This window comes from Rhinoraja longicauda, chromosome 3, assembly GCF_053455715.1.
Source record: "Rhinoraja longicauda isolate Sanriku21f chromosome 3, sRhiLon1.1, whole genome shotgun sequence".
NCBI classification, from domain to species: Eukaryota; Metazoa; Chordata; class Chondrichthyes; order Rajiformes; family Arhynchobatidae; genus Rhinoraja; species Rhinoraja longicauda.
The window spans coordinates 869,693-886,993 of NC_135955.1; the positions used below are offsets into that span (position 1 = coordinate 869,693).

Below are 17,301 nucleotides of genomic sequence, written 5' to 3' on the forward strand. Positions count from 1 at the left end.
CAATGCTGAGAACAATATTCTGTGCTCTGTATCTTCCCTTTTGCTCTAGCTAGTTTAGTTTATTATTATCACGTGTACTGAGGTACAATTAATAGCTTTTCTGGTGCGTGCTATCCAGTCAGCGAAAAGACTACATGATTATAATCAAGCTGTCAACAGTGTATGGATACAGGATAAAGGGAATAAAATTTAGTGCCAGATAAAGCCCAGTAAAGTCTGATGAAAGATAGTCCGAAGATGTCCAACGAGGTAGATGATAGACACTACGCAATACTAACTTCAACTTGAACATCTAGGCACATGGATTTGTTTTTGTGCTATTATTTGACAAGGTTCCGCATGGTAGGCTGCTTTGGAAGGTTAGAACGCATGGCATCCAAGGTGAGCTGGCTGAATGGATAGAAGATTGGCTTCATGAATGGAAGCAGAGGGTGATGGTGGAAGGTTGCTTCTCGCACTGGAAGCCTGTGACTAGTGGTGTGCCTTGTTGCAGTTTGTCCATTGCTGTTTGTCTTCTTTCTCAATTATTTTGGATGAGAATGTACATGGCATGATTTGCATGTTTGCAGATGGTATTGTAGACAGTGAAGATGCTTGTCAAATATTGCAGCAGAATCTTGATCAATCGGGCAGATGGGCTGCGGAATGGTTGATGGAATTTAATACAGAGGTGTTGCATTTTAGGAAGTCTAACTTGGACAGGACCTACACAGTGAATGGTGGGGCTCTGGGGAGTGTTGTAGGACAGAGAGATCTAGGAGTACAGGTACATAGTTCCCTGAAAGTGATGTCACAAGTAGATAGGGTGGTCAAAAAGGCTTTTGGCACATTGGTCTTCATCAGTCAGCACCATATTATAGGAAAGATGTTGTCGCTGGAAAGGGTGCAGAGAAGATTTACGACGATGTTCCCAGGACTTGAGGGCCTGAGCTGTAGGGAGAGATTTCATGCAGGCTATGACTCTATTTCTTGAAGCGCAGGAGGATGAGGGGTGATCTTAGAGGTGTACAAAATCATGAGAGGAATAGATTGAGTAAACGCATAAATTCTCTTGCCCATAGTAGGGGAATCGAGAACCAGAGGACATAGGTTGACAGTGAGAGGGGGAATGATTTAATAGGAACTTGAGGGGTAATGTTTTTACACAAAGGGTGGTGGGTGTATGCAACGTGCTGCTTGAGGTGGTAGTTGAGGCAGGTACTATCGCAACGTTTAAGAAATATTTAGATAGGTGCATGGATAGGATAGGTTTGGGTCAAACACAGCCATGTGGGAGCGGTGCAGCTGGGACATGTTGGTCGGCGTGGGCAAGTTGGGCCAAAGGGCCTGTTTCCACGCTGTATGACTTTTGTGGTTATTCAATGTATTTTTGTTTATGTAATATTTATGTGTATTGCATATATTGGCTTGTTATGCTGCAGCAAGTAAGAATTTCACTGGTCCATTTTATGGACAGTCCTCCCCTGACTCCCCAATGTTTTCACACAGGGTGGTGGGTACATAGAACAGGCTGGCAGAGGAAGTGGTAGAGGTGGGTGCAATTATGATATTAAAAAAAGACACTTGGTCAGGTACATGGATAGGAAAGGTTTAGATTTGAAGGGATATGCACTCCTCCCAACCCTTCCGAATTTGGCGGAAAGTTTCCGCTTTCTTCTTTCATTTCCGCCATTCCGATTTCACCTCTCATTTTTCCGCAAAACAGTCGGTAATTGCAATTTGTCAATTCGGCAGATAGAGGTCTCTAGGGGTTCCGCGAGAAATCCCCCACGCCCCGGAAGTCTCCCCAAAAATGTGGCACCTCGGCTGGGCAAAGCAGCCAATCTCGACCTCATCGGGACTTCCATGGCCGATCGGTGGGTTGAATTTGCAACCTGCGGCCGGGGGTCTGGAACTCCAGCACGTCTGAAGCCAGCACGTCTATCCCCATAATTGTCTTCCTTGGCCAGCTGGATAAACCAGCATAGCTCTGGAACCAAGAGTGCCAGAAAATCAGTAGTGGAACTGTAATGAATAAATATTAAATTTAAGTGCAAGATTATATAACTATATTAATTAATTAAGACAGGATTAAAATATAAAACACAGCAGAAAAGCCAATTACCACCTTTTCGGGCTGATTATCAATTAATGTGCGAATTTACTTCCGTATGCTTAGTCAAGTCGCATATATCAACTCTTTCTTCATAACTTAGTCATACATTTTATGACCATTGTTCTTTTATTTACTACCAAGAGAATTGGGATGTGTAAGGAAAAAGCAAAACAGAAAAATCAAAACAAAACCTTTTTTTTTGTATCGCAAAAAGTATCTCTGTACAATAAAGTGAAGAAAGCTAATGGCGTGTTGGCCTTCATAACGAGTGGATTTGAGTATAGGAGTAAAGAGGTCCTTCTGCCATTGTATAGGGCCCTGGTGAGACCAAATCTGGAGTGTCGTGTACAGGTTTGGTCTCCTAATTTGAGGAAGGACATCCTTGTAATTGAGGCAGTGCAGCGTAGGTTCACGAGATTGATCCCTGGGATTGCGGGACTGCCATATGAGGAAAGATTGAAAAAACATGGTGTTTAGAAGGATGAGGTGGAATCTTATAGAGACATATAATGAAATTATAAAAGGACTGGACAAGCTAGATGCAGGAAAAATGTTCCCAATGTTGGGGGAGTCCAGAACCAGGGGCCATAGTCTTAGAATAAAGGGGAGGCCATTTAAAACTGAGGTGAGAATGAACTTTTTTACCCAGAGAGTTGTGAATTTGTGGAATTCTCTGCTACAGAGGGCAGTGGAGGCCAAATCACTGGATGAATTTAAGAGAGAGTTAGATAGAGCTCTGGGGGCTAATGGAATCAATAGACCATAGGTGCAGGAGTAGGCCATTCGGCCCTTCGAGCCAGCACCGTCATTCAATGTGATCATGGCTGATCATCCACAATCTGTACCCCGTTCCTGCCTTCTCCCATACCCCCTGACTCAGCTATCCTTAAGAGCTATATCTAACTCTCTCTTGAAAGCATCCAGCGAATTGGCCTCCACTGCCTTCTAAGGCAGAGAATTCCACAGATTTACAACACTTTCTTGTGCACACTTGCATGCCTTGCACACACATGTGTATACAAGCACACTTTTACACTAGAGAGAAGGATACGACCTTAACTGGTAGCAGGTTGGAGGTGCATCATCGGATGTTGCACATCAAAGGGCGGGCACGGGGCTCTGACGCCGCGGGAAAGGCGGGCATTCACGGGGAGAGAACCCACTGCAGACCCCCGTGACCCACTGGAGGGGTGTGTAGGAGAAATAACCCCGGACAAGCTATGCAAGCAACAAAATGCAGAGCCATGCGGAGTATTAGGTGAGTGTAGAGGTGGTGGGTGACCGCGCTGCTGCTTGGTAATGCCCTTTGCCACTGTCCGTGCCTCCTCTCCCCCGCACATCTCCTGCCTCTCCCCCGGGCTGTGGACACGGGGCCCGGCACGGCTGCAATGTATCAGCTCGCTTGCAACATGGCGAAAGGCAACAAGCGGTGAGTGCGGCGATGCCCCGGGGATTCCCTCTACTTTCTCCCCCCCCCCCTTATGCACCACTCTGACCTTGTCCCTGCTGCACTCTCATCACTGACACCCTTGTCCCCTAATCAGCCCTCCCTGGACCCAGCTCCCTCCGTCCCAGGACCCTGCTCCCTCCGCCTTGGGGCCATGCTGCCCGGTTCCCTCCGTCCCAGGACCACGCTGTCCCTCTTCCTCCGCTCTGGAACCACGCTGACCGGCTCCCTCCGCCTTGGGGCCATGCTGCCCGGTTCCCTCCGCGCTGGGGTCACGCTGCCCGGTTCCTTGGATCCGGCTCCCTCCGCCCTGGGGACACGCTCCCTCCGCCCTGGGGACACGCTCCCTCCGCCCTGCGATCACGTCGCTACCCGGCTCCCTCCGCACCGGGGCCAACTGCCCCCGTTCCTCCACTCTGCGGCCACGTTACTCGGCTCCGTCCCTCTGCTCCGCGACCACGGTGCTCGGTTTCTTGTGGCCCACGGTTGTTGGTGCATCGTGGCGAAACATTTGAGGGGGGAGAGAGAGAGGCATCAGCCTGGGTGTTGGGCTCCCGACACGTTTTTTAAAGCACATTTGTTCAACACAACTGATGCACGTCAATCCAGACGTTGTGGGATCAGGGGATATGGGGAGATGTTGGGCACAGGTTACTGATTGTGGATGATCAACCGTGGCTCGAAGGGCCGAATAACCTCCTCCTGCACCTATTTTCTATGTTTCTAATAACCTTTCTATATATATCAGAATATACTCATGATAGGCCTGGCATTGTACATGTAGTCCAAGAACTATAAACTGTTGGAAATAATCTCGTTTTTCACACATGAATGTAGCAGAACGCTTACACGCATTTGGCGTGCATACTTTTTTTTTGCTAAAAAGTTGCATTACGCACCATCTTATGAATTTTGATGTAAAATTCTGAATTTTGGATATCAAAATTATGAACTTGTAAAATCAAATGTTGGGAGGTCTGGATATGGGCAAGTGGGACTGGTCGAACAGGTAACTTGATTGGCATGGACAATTTGGGCCCTGGTGCTGGTTTCTGTACTGTATAGCTATGATTCTAAATAAAATTGGGAGTCAGGAGTGTTTTCTTGTCATATGCAACAGAACAATGAAATTCTTGTTTGCTACAGCTTTACCAGCATGTTAATGCAGTAACAGGACAAATACATGTACAACAATATAATTATCAATTATACAAAGTAACCAGACCATAATAGTGTAAACCAAAGTAAGAAGTGCAACCTAAAGAATAAAGAGGAGGCCATTTAAAACTGAAGTGAGAAGAAACCTTTTCACCCAGAGAGTTGTGAATTTGTGGAATTCTCTGCCACAGAAGGCAGAGGAGGCCAATTCACTGGATGAATTTAAAAGGGAGTTAGATTGAGCTCTAAGAGGCTAGCGGAATCAAGGGATATAAGGAGAAGGCAGGCACGGGTTACTGATTGGATGATCAGCCATGATCACATTGAATGGTGGTGCTGGCTCCAAGGGCCGAATGGCCTCTTCCCGCGCCTATTTTCTATTTTCTATGCTTCTATGTTTCTAAACAAGTCTACTGTAGACCGTTGCTGTAGTTAGGGTTGTACAGAGTGGTTCAGGAGCATGATGGTTGATGAGTAGAACCTGTTCATGGCTCTCGGACTCCTGAACCTTCTTCCCGATGGTAGCAACAAGTTGTGGGCATGGCTTTGATGCTGATATCAAGTGATGATATCGTGGATTTGATGATATCAAGTGGCTTTTTTTAAGGCTTTCTTGTGGATCCATTTGATAGGGAAGTGAATACCCTTGATGGATGTCGATCACTTTCTGCAGCCTTCATTCTTGAGCGTTTGAGTTACAGAACCAGGATGTGATGCAATCAGCACACTCTCTACTGTACACCTGTTAAATTCAATGAAAGTATTCGGCATCATGCCTATCTCCTGAGGTAGGAGATGAAGCAGCTTTTCCTTTCTGGAATCAGGGATCAGTTCCTTGCCATCATTGAGAGTAAGATTGTTGCTTTGGCACCATTCAATCAGATTATCAATCTCCTTCCAGTATTCTGATTCATTGTTACTTGTTATTCGTCCAACAACAGTGGTGTTGTCAGCAAATTTAACGATGACATTCGAGCTATGTCGTCTAGTCATGGATGTAGAGAGAGAGGGGATTGATCTCGCAGCCCTGAGGTGTCCCTCTTCTGATGGTCATTGAGGAAGAAGTATTGTTGACAAGTCCTCCAGTTTAGACTAAAAATGTGATTTGGCTTTCTCAATGGCCTTCTCGACGTCATATCTAGACATCTGACGCTTTATCGCCAGATTTGAATGCACAAGAGCTGGTCCTCAGTAGATTGTGGAAATCCTAGCTTATCCAAGGTTTTCTGGTTCGGGAACAGTCACGAGTCTTGGTGGGAACACATTCCATCACACATTGCCTCATGAAGTCAGTAAAATCCATGGTGTATTTGATCAGGTCTGTTTGCTGCATCCTTGAACATCAGTCGGTCTATCGAAACCAAGCTATTGCGGTCACTGCATCCCCTGACCAGCTCTGTACCATCCTCACCGCTGGAGCTGCTCTCTTCAGTCACTGCATGTACACTGGAAGAAGGAGCACAACCAGGTGGTCCAATTTTCCAATGTCGTGGCAGGCAGAGATAGGGTAGATGGTTCGTCTTTTTCCAGGGTGGAAATGTGAAGTACTCGACATTGTCAAATATTAAACCATGGGTTTAAGGTGAGGGGGAAAGGTTAAAGAATACTTGTGATACAAGCTTTTTCTAGCGTAGAGTTCTAGGAGCCTGAAATACGCTGCCAGGCACCACGTACCTGGCCACGCTGCTGGAGCAACAGCATTGAACACCTTTACTTCCTCAGGAGACTGAGATTTGGCATGTTTCCAGTGATTCTTACAAACATTTACAGATGCACCAGAGAAAACATACTGGTGTTGCATCACCGCTTGGTTTGGGAACAGCTCTGCCCAAGAGTTGTGGATGTAAGCCAGTCCATCTCACAGATCAGAATCCACACGATTGACTATTTACATTTCATGTTGCCACAGAAAAGCAGCAAACATCGTCAAGGATTAGTCCCACTCTGGTTATTCCTCTCCCTACTCCCATCGTGCAGAAGATACATGTGGCCGAAAGTGCTTGCCACCGACTTAAGAACAGCTTCTTTCCCTCTTATCAGGCTTCTGAACAGTCCTTTCATCAGCTAGGGTACCGTCCGATTCACCACGACCTCATTGCGGACATTGGTCTTAGTCTCTGGAACCAGTGCGCTACAATGCCGAGAAATACATTGTTCACTCTTTCTTTTCCCATAGGCCTATCTATTGTACCCAAGTTTAGCTTGATTGTATTTCTGTATAGTATTATATGATTGGATTGGAGAGTATGCAAACAAAGATTTTCACTGTACTGCGGTACACATGATACAAAACCTGAACCTGTGGTGATAGGAGCAGCGTTTGTCTGCAATTTAATAGGTTGATGAACGAAGCAAATTTAGCATTAACCATTTTCTCCTTCTCCATCTATTTTGGCCGTAAATATTTGGAAGGTCTGCTTCCACCCTCCTTGGGTAGAGAATTCCTAAGATCCATGATCTCTGAAGGAAGAAATTGCTCCTTATTTCTGTCCTGGTTATTAGGCCTAACCTGTTCAACCTTTCCTCATATGTCAACTCTTTCATGTCTGGATTCACCCTTGTGATATTTCTGTGCATTGCTTCTAAATCAAGTACAATCGAATTCTGTTAATCCAACATCCTCAAGAGTTTGCTGGTATCGGACTACTATTTCTGTGTACTTTGACGTTTTAAAAATATGTTATATGGTAACATTTCAGGTGGTAAAATTTAAAGGGCGTTGGGAAACAGAGCGAGTTAAGATTCAAAGGTGTGAGGCCAATAGAATGGAGTGAGTTTAAAGAGAGTAGTCGAACTGGGACTTTGGCGAACGGATGGGGAATGTCGGAACCTGGGCCCCAGCAAGCCAAATACTGAACCATCGCAATTAACGAATAGTGGATAATTAGAGTTTTATTAGAGCCTGCCTTAAATTTGGAGCCATAACTGTGCATTATATTCCATTGCGGGCTCACCAGGAACTTGTAAAGTTGCAGTAGCGTTCCGGCTTTGTATTGCATACCTCTTTCAGTAAAGACCAACTTCCTTTTCCCTTCTCTTGTGTCTCATATAACAGGACGTCCAGATTTGTTTTGTATTGTAATATTTTGGGGTTTTAATTGGTGTAATGGGACTAGATTGATGGGCATCATGGTCAGTATTGATGAGATGGGCCGAATGACACTGACTCTGTTTAATAATTTACCTTTCCCTTTTTCTTGGTAGAGTAGCTAATTAAGATGCATATTGAAAATCATGCATAATGTACAGTTAAACTGTCAATGGCATCACTTTTTTAAATTGCAGTTCACTTTTATAATTGGGCATTTATAGCAACCTGAGATTTTGTCCATTAAAATAGATTGGCAGTGAACTGTTGCACTGTTTATAGATCTAAATTTGAGTCTTGCTGGACGGAATTGTGCATTTAAGCTCCCTTCGAACTGGAAGAAGTGCAATGCATTGCTTAATAACGGCTGTGAAAGGTGAATGTGATCTCTGTCTTACTGTTACTACCAGTCTCAAGGTGTAGAAATAGATAGTGTGAAAAGTGGATAAAGCATGTGAGCACAAGGAACATTCCTCTAAAGCCACCAAATTTGAAACTGTAGCTGAGGTTTTGATAAATGCTCAGTTGTCCTGCAATTAAAATACTTTATATACTATAACTTAAACTGTATTTTGTTGCTGTAAGAAATCTGAATACTTGTTCTTTTTCTCCAAACAGTACTGAATCAGCTTCCACTTCCCTCTCCACTACCAGCTACCACTACCAAAAGCTTGTTGTTTGGAGGGAGAATTGCCGAAGATGTAAATTGCCTCATGGGCTGTCGAGATGAGAGCCTTGTCACGCAGTTAGTACATAGCCTCAGTCAAGTCTCCACAGATCACATGTGAGTATGATTGTGTTATTTTCCGAATAGCAGAGGTGGTTGAAAATGTATTATTTTGCGGAGTGCATATGCCAGGTTGGCACAGCACAAGCATGACGAAAGAGTGTTTTAGCCACCAAAGCTTGTGTATCTAATGGTTTGAATAGAAATAAATATTCTGTTGTTGGAAATCTGCAGCAAACGGAAAACTGTTTGCATTTCAGGTGTATAATGATGTATAATCAGATCATAGCTTTCTGTGTTCCTTATTGCAGCCACCTGCAATTCCTAGTATTGCCATTAACCTGATTATTGGGGTTCATTGGCTTTTGTGTAATATACTTTATCCACTTTTTTATACTCTGTCTCTCTGTCAATTAGATTATCTTCGCTTGGACATCATGTTCAATTGTTTTGAACAAATAATAATGGCTCTGATGTTACAGGATGCTATTTAATAGCATTTAATCCAGTTGTCAAAACCCATAAATATAAAAAGCAGCTGTCAGTTACATCGCACCAAAACACATTTTGAACGTGTCAAAAGTGATAGAAGTTGTGGGTTTGGACATTTTGCAAAGAAGCAGTGAGAAACTATTAAAGTGCGTTTTGTGGTGGATTTATGTGGAAGCCGTGTAACGCTGCTGATGATAGCATGTGGGTCAAGTAAGCTACGTTGACCTGAGTGATATTGGGATTCATGTGTAATTGGAATAGCGTTCATTGACAAAAATGTGAATTCTCTTTCTCAATGGGAAAGGATTTGGAAAATCAATGGTGTACCCTGTCATAAACATACATTGGAGACGTAAGAGCAAGATGCAAAAACGAACTCAACACATCGAGTAGCATCATAGGGCACAGACTTGTACAGCATAGGAATAGGCCCTACAGTCAACTATGATGTCAATCGAAACTAATCCCATCTGCCTGGACATAGTTTGTAATGCTTCAGACTGTATGGAACATAAAAACTGACTGCAAAAGCTTTTATAGATATGTGAAGAGAAAAAGATTAGTTAAAACAAATGTAGGTCCCTTGCAGTCAGAAACAGGTGAATTGATCATGGGGAAACAAGGACATGGCAGACCAATTGAATAACTACTTTGGTTCTGCCTTCACTAAGGAAGACATAAATAATCTGCCGGAAATAGCAGGGGGCCGAGGGTCAAATGAGATGGAGGAACTGAGTAAAATCCAGGTTAGTCGGGAAGTGGTGTTAGGTAAATTGAATGGATTAAAGGCCGATAAATCCCTAGGGCCAGATAGGCTGCATCCCAGAATGCTTAAGGAGGTAGCCCCAGAAATAATGGATGCATTAGTGATAATTTTTCAAAACTCTTTAGATTCTGGAGTAGTTCCTGAGGATTGGAGGGTAGCTAATGTAACCCCACTTTTCAAAAAGGGAGGGAGAGAGAAAACGGGGAATTACAGACCAGTTAGTCTAACATCTGTAGTGGGGAAAATGCTAGAGTCAGTTATTAAAGATGGGATAGCAGCACATTTGGAAAGTGGTGAAATCATTGGGCAAAGTCAGCATGGATTTATGAAAGGTAAATCATGTCTGACAAATCTTATAGAATTTTTCGAGGATGTAACTAGTAGAGTGGATAAGGGAGAACCAGTGGATGTGTTATATCTGGACTTCCAGAAGGCTTTCGACAAGGTCCCACGTAAGAGATTAGTATGCAAACTTAAAGCACACGGTATTGTGGGTTCCGTATTGATGTGGATAGAGAACTGGCTGGCAGACAGGAAGCAAAGAGTAGGAATAAACGGGTCCTTTTCAGAATGGCAGGCAGTGACGAGTGGGATACCGCAAGGCTCAGTGCTGGGACCCCAGCTATTTACAATATATATTAATGATTTGGACGAGGGAATTGAATGCAACATCTCCAAGTTTGCGGATGACACGAAGCTGGGGGGCAGTGTTAGCTGTGAGGAGGATGCTAGGAGGCTGCAACGTGACTTGGATAGGTTAGGTGAGTCGGCAAATGCATGGCAGATGCAGTATAATGTGGATAAATGTGAGGTTATCCACTTTGGTGGCAAGAACAGGAAAGCAGACTATTACCTGAATGGTGGCCGATTAGGAGAAGGGAAGATGCAACGAGACCTGGGTGTCGTGGTACACCAGTCATTGAAAGTAGGCATGCAGGTGCAGCAGGCAGTGAAGAAAGCGAATGGTATGTTGGCATTCATAGTGAGGGGATTTGAGTATAGGAGCAGGGAGGTTCTGCTGCAGTTGTACAGGGCATTGGTGAGACCACACCTGGAGTATTGCGTACAGTTTTGGTCTCCTAATCTGAGGAAAGACATTCTTGCCATAGAGGGAGTACAGAGAAGGTTCACCAGATTGATTCCTGGGATGGCAGGACTTTCATATGAAGAAAGACTGGATAGACTCGGCTTGTACTCGCTGGAATTTAGAAGATTGAGGGGGGATCTTATAGAAACTTACAAAATTCTTAAGGGGTTGAACAGGCTAGATGCAGGAAGATTGTTCCCGATGTTGGGGAAGTCCAGAACAAGGGGTCACAGTTTAAGGATAAGGGGGAAGTCTTTTAGGACCGAGATGAGAAGGGTTTTTTTCATACAGAGAGTGGTGAATCTGTGGAATTCTCTGCCACAGAAGGTAGTTGAGGCCAGTTCATTGGCTATATTTAAGAGAGAGTTAGATGTGGCCCTTGTGGCTAAAGGGATCAGGGGATATGGAGAGAAGGCAGGTACGGGATACTGAGTTGGATGATCAGCCATGATCATATTGAATGGCGGTGCAGGCTCGAAGGGCCGAACGGCCTACTCCTGCACCTATTTTCTATGTTTCTATGTATATGCCTATCATATCAGCTTCCACCATTTCTCTGTGTAAAAACAAAACCTGCCCTGTAAATCACCTTTCAACCGTACCCCTCTCACCTTAACCCTATGCCATGTAGTATTTGCACCTGGAGTCGGGGGTGAGGACTCTTATCGTAACTCTTATCTACACCTCTAATTTTATACACTTCTATCGTCCATCTTCAGTCTCTGACACTCCCGAAAAAACAATCCATGTTTGTCCGGCCTCTCCTTGAAGATAATACCCTCTAAACCAAGCAGTGTCTGGTAAAGCTCTTCTGCACCTTCCAAGCTTCCATCTGTGAAGGCAAGGGGGTCGTGGACATTTTGACTTGAGACCCTGCATCATGAATCAATGCAGATATGCTTAAGTGTCTCGAGTATTTATGTATATTTATGTATATTTATTTAAGGGGGAGGGGGAATTGGGAGAAAGAGGGGAGAAATGGGCGTGTACCAGGGTGGGGGACAGTTACAGGAATGAGTAAAGGGAAGGGGGGGGGGGGCATGTTTAGTTAAAATTGGAGAATTGAATCTTCATACTGTTGTAACCTACCCACATGTCACATGAGGTGTTGCCCCCCCATTTGTGTGTGTGGCCTCACTTTGGCAATGTTGATGCCCAGGACTGAAAAGTCATTATGGGAAGGGGAGGTAAAATTGTTAGCACCTGGGAGATCCAGTAGGCCTTGGCAGATAAAACACAACTATTCAGTACCGAGTCTACACTTGGTCTTGCCGATGTAAAGGAGGTGACATCGGGAGAGCCGAATGCAGTAGATAGAGTGATACAGCATTGAAACAGGCCCTTCGGCCCAACTTGCCCACACCAACCAACATACCCCATCTACTCTAGCCCCACCTGCCTGTGTTATCCCATATTCCTCTAAACATGTCCTATCCATGTATCTGTTGAAATGTTCTTAAATGGTGTGATACTACCTGCCTCGACTACCTCGCCTGGCAACTCGTTCCATACACCCACCATCCTCTGTGTGAAAAAGTTACCCCTAAGGTTCCTATTAAATCTTTCGCCCCTCACCTTAAACCTACACTGGCCAAGAGACTCTGTGTGTCTACCCAATCTATTCCTCTCATAATTTTGCACACTTCTAACTTTAGATGAAGTTAGAACAAGCGCAAGAGAAGGAATAGCACAGTCGCACAGTGGTAGAGTTGCTGCCTTGCAGTGCCAGAGATCCGTGTTTGATCCTGAGTGCTGTCTGTACTGAGTTTGTACGTTCTCCCCGTGACCACATTGGTTTGTTCTGGATTCTCCATTTTCCTCCTACACTCCAAAGACATACAGGTTTGTAAGTTAATTGGCTTCTGTAAATTGTAAATTCTCTAATGTGTAGTTTAGTGCGAGTGTATGGGGTGATCGCTGGTCAGCACGGACTCAATGGTCTGAAGGGCATGTTTCTGCATTGTTTTTCTAAAGTCTAATGTGAACCCCTGTCTCACCTGGAAGGGCTGTTGGAGTCATAGACCCACGGAAACAGGCTCTCCGGCAAAAGTTGTCCAGGCCGACCAAGATGTCCATTTTCCTCTTGCCCGCATTTGGCTCATGTCCCTCTAAACTGTTCCTATCCATGTCCCTGCATTCCTTTCCCTAGCTTCCCACAGTGTCCTCCGATAAATCCGGTCAGGCCCAGAAGATTTATCACCTTCATGCCTTAAGATGTCCACCTCCTCTACCTTAATATGAACTGTCCTCAAGACATCTTTATTTCTGCCCCAGGTTCCCTAGTCTTCATGTCTTTCTCCATAGTGAAACCAGAAGAGAAATACTCATGGAAGACCATGCTCATCTCCTGCAGCTCCTCACTTAGATTATCACTTTGGTTTCTGAGGGGCCATATTCTATCTCTAGTTACCCTCTTTCCCTTAATGTACATAGAACAGCACAACACAAGAGCAGGCCCTTTAGCCCTCAATGTCTGTGCCGAACATGATGCCAACATCATCATTTATCTACCTGCACGTAACCCATGTCTCCATTCCATGAATATCCATGTGCCTAATCAAAAGTTTTTGTCATGCCACTAAAGTTTGTGCTAAAAAAAGTTATTGTCCACCCTATCTAATCCTTTATTTTAAAGGACACTTGGACTGGTATATGCATGGAAAGGTTTAGATGAATATGAAACAAATGTGAGCAAACGTGACTAGCCTAGCTGGAGCATCTTGGTTGGCATGGATGAGTCGGGCAAAAGGTCCTGTTTCCATGCTGGATGACTCCGTGACTCCATAAACCTTAAGCAAATTTCTTCATTACCTCCTCAAAAAAACCCTCATGTTGACACCTAATCAATCCTTGCCTTTCCAAGTGAACAAACATCCTATCCCTTAGAATTACTATTGAAGTAAGGTTCACCAGCATTTAGTTTTCATACCTATCCCTACTGTTCTTTCTTGAACAAGGGCACTACAGGGGCTATCCTCAAGTTTTCTCGTACTTCACCTTTGGCTAGCAAACTTGCAAAAGTCTCCTTTGGAGCCCCAGTAATCTCCTCCCTTGTTTCCAACAGCATGCATCCTGGGCAATGACATATCAGGCTCTGGGGATTTATCCACCTTTTTTATCTCACATTTGCTCCTTCCTCACATGTTTCAGACTATCAGCCTGTCCAACTTTTTCTGTTTGGATTTTGTATTTCAAACATGTGCAAGTTTTTTTGAATTTCAGTAACCAGCACTGCCTTTTTTGTAATGGGCTTGAGCCACCTAGTGGAATATTCTTACAATAACCATGATGGCTTGTTAGCAAAATAGATGAACATGGCATAAATAGGAAATAGTGACATGGGAAGAAAATACAACAGCTGGAAAGCATTTTTGATTTGATTTTTCAGAACTAATGTTGACTCTTTGATTTTTAATACAATTCAGAGATTTCTAGGTGACCCAAAAGTTGGGTATAGGGAAGGTGACAATCCACTTCGTGCGCAGGCCGGTGAAATGTACATTGCAATTTTCATTCCATTTTGAGGTGATTCATTTTGGGAGGGTAAATCGTGCAAAATAAGCTAATAGTGTTCACTGTGGACGCTACAAGTGATATCCCAGAAATGACAGTGGCCAGGAATGGGAAGGAATGGAGAAATTAAGGAAAATGATCAGAACTGTTGTATGAGTAAATTGTGGAGCTGGAAGTTGACACATTTCTGGTGCTGATGGATTCTAGCACGGTTAAATAAGTGACAACTGGTTTTAATTTTCCAAAATACTTCGGATTTGGGGACAATTTACTGAGTCTGGAATTTCATTCCAATCTTTATTTCAAAAGAGTATAGGAATAGGAAGGTTTGGCTATATTTATTAGAATTCCTTGAGTAACATGTTGTGGATTAGGAGGCACTGTGTTTACAATATGCCAAGATTTCCAGGAGAAATTTGAATGTGTCACTTCAGACATATTTTTGCAAACAAAGTACCATTGTTTGGGAGACAACAAATATATTGGTGGGTAGGAGGAGGGTCTCGACCCGAAACGTCACCCATTCCTTCTCTCCAGAGATGCTGCCCGAGTTACTCCAGCATTTTGTCTACCTTAAATATATTGGTGACGTGGGTCATAGAGTCATAGAGCTATAAGGCAGGAAAACAGACCATTCGTTCCACGTTGTCCATGCTGATCAAGTTGGCATTTTGGGCAAGTCCAATTTGCCTGAATTAGGCCTGTATTCCACTAAACCCTTCCCATCTGCATATCTGTCCAAATGCCCTTTTGAAAGTCATAATTGATCCGATTCCATAGCTTCCTTTGGCAGTTTCTTTCATGTATGGACACCCACTGAATGAAAAGGTTATCTCCGAGGTCCCTCTTAAATCTCTCTCCTCTCACCTTAAGCTTTTAACCTATAGTTTTAAAATCCTGTGCCCTGGGGAAAAAAAACTTAGGTTGCTTTATCCATTTCCTCGTGATCTTGTACACCTCTGATGTCACTCCTCAACCTTTCAAAAAAGGCACAGCCTATCCAACCTTTCCCTATAATTTGATCCCACAAGCCCAGGTAATATCTTGGTAAATCTCTTCTTCACCATTTCCAACAATGACATTCTTCCTCGAGCTGGTTGCATGTGTGTGATATACATCATCAACATAAAACAATTTGGAGATAAATGTATATAGATTGGTTAGTACGTTTGTCGTCAACGCCAAAATTGGTTGAGTTGTAGATAGCGAGGAAGGCTGTGTAAGCATTCAGTAGGATTGCCAACAGTCTGTCTGTCTGTCCCTTCCTTCTTTGTGTTTTAATAGTATGTGTTAAATGTAAACTTTTAGTGTTCTTTTGCATGTTTCACGTGGGGAGTTGGGGGAAACTTTTTCTAATCTCTTACCTCAAAGGAGATGTGTTTTTTTTTCTTTCTGTATCGTATCTCCATCTGCACTGTGGCCTAACATCGAGGAGTTGGCGGCCTTTGCTGGAGACCGACTACTGAGAGCTCCACCGCGGGTGCCTATGGGACTTTAACATCGCCGAGCCCGCGATCCCTCTGACAGGGATCGACCTCGGAGCTCCAACCGTGGGTGCTTGCGGATTTAACATCATGGAGCCCGCGGTCTCTGGTCAAAGACTGACTTCAGGAACTCCAAGCCACAGGAGCTTCACCGCCCAGACGCGGGAACTTCACCGCCCCGACGCGGGAGCTTCACCGCCCCGACGCGGGAGCTTCACCGCCCCGACGCAGGAGCTTCACCGCCCCGACGCGGGAGCTAGATTCACCGTCCTGACGCGGGAGCTAGATTCACCGTCCCGACGCGGGAGCTTCACCGCCCCCGACGCAGGAGCTTCACCGCCCCGACGCGGGAGCTTCACCGCCCCGACGCAGGAGCTTCACCGCCCCGACAAGGGGGCTTCACTGCCCCGACACGGGAGCTTCACCCCCACGACGAGGGGGCTTCACCGCCCCGACGCGGGAGCTTCACCGCCCCGACGCGGGAGCTTCACCGCCCCGACGCGGGAGCTTCGACCGCCGGCTGCGGGAGCTTCACCGCCCCGACGCGGGAACTTCACCGCCCCGACGCGGGAGCTAGATTCACCGCCCCGACGCGGTGGCTTCACCGCCCCGACGTGGGGGCTTCACCGCCCTGACTTGGGAGCTTCGACCGCCGGCTGCGGGAGCTTCGCCGCCCCGAAGCGGGAGCTTCACCGCCCCGACGCGGGAGCTAGGTTCACCGCCCCGACGCGGGAGCTTCGACTGCCGGCTGCGGGAGCTTCACCGCCCCGACGCGGGAGTTTCACCGCCCCGACGCGGGAGCTTCAATTCCCCGACGGATGGTTGGACTGCCCCGACCACGGGAGAATAAAGAGTAAGAAGATTGGACTCTTTTGCCTTTCATCACAGTGAGGAATGTGGTGGACGTTAATGTAGTTGTGTGTCTTGTTGCTTTTTTTCGTACTGCCGTGTGGCAATTCACATATCCCTGTACCTTAATTGGTACACGTGACAATAAAAGGCCTCTGAAACCTTTGATATTGATCAGCTACAGAGTGGGAGGAGAAACGGGAAGCAATAGTGAGGTTTTGCACTTTGACAAGTCTTAGGTAAGGAAAAGTTATACAGTTAATGGCAAAACCCTTAAAAGTACTGATGTACAGAGGAATTTTGGGGTCCAAGTCCATAGGTCTCTGAAACTGATGACACAATTAGACAAAGTGGTAACAAAAGTCTATTGAATGTTTGCCTTCATTGGTTGATATGGAGTATAATAGTCAACAAGACATGGTGGCTTTGTAGGTCTGGTTAGGCAGCATATGAGGTATTGCATACAGTTCCGGTTGCCACATTACGGGGAGGATGTGGAGGCTTTGGATAGGATGCGGAAGAGGTTTCCCAGAATGCTGCCTGGATTAGCGGTTATTAACAAAAAGGAGAGATTGGGCAAACTTGAATTGCTTTC

The 17,301-nt window shown here is 45.1% G+C and overlaps 1 protein-coding gene across 12 annotated transcripts in view; it reads left to right on the forward strand.

The window, feature by feature from the left end:
- The window catches only part of LOC144611663 (nipped-B-like protein), a 323,382-nt gene that overhangs the window by 83,338 nt on the left and 222,743 nt on the right, over window positions 1-17,301 (forward strand). For 11 of the 12 annotated variants that reach the window (XM_078430871.1, XM_078430886.1, XM_078430895.1 and 8 more), the window contains exon 3: window positions 8,407-8,572. In XM_078430871.1, coding sequence (XP_078286997.1) covers window positions 8,407-8,572 — 166 coding nt within the window. Of the gene's footprint in view, window positions 1-8,406; window positions 8,573-17,301 lie in introns of those variants that run through there. The other variant, XM_078430929.1, reaches the window with a different exon arrangement.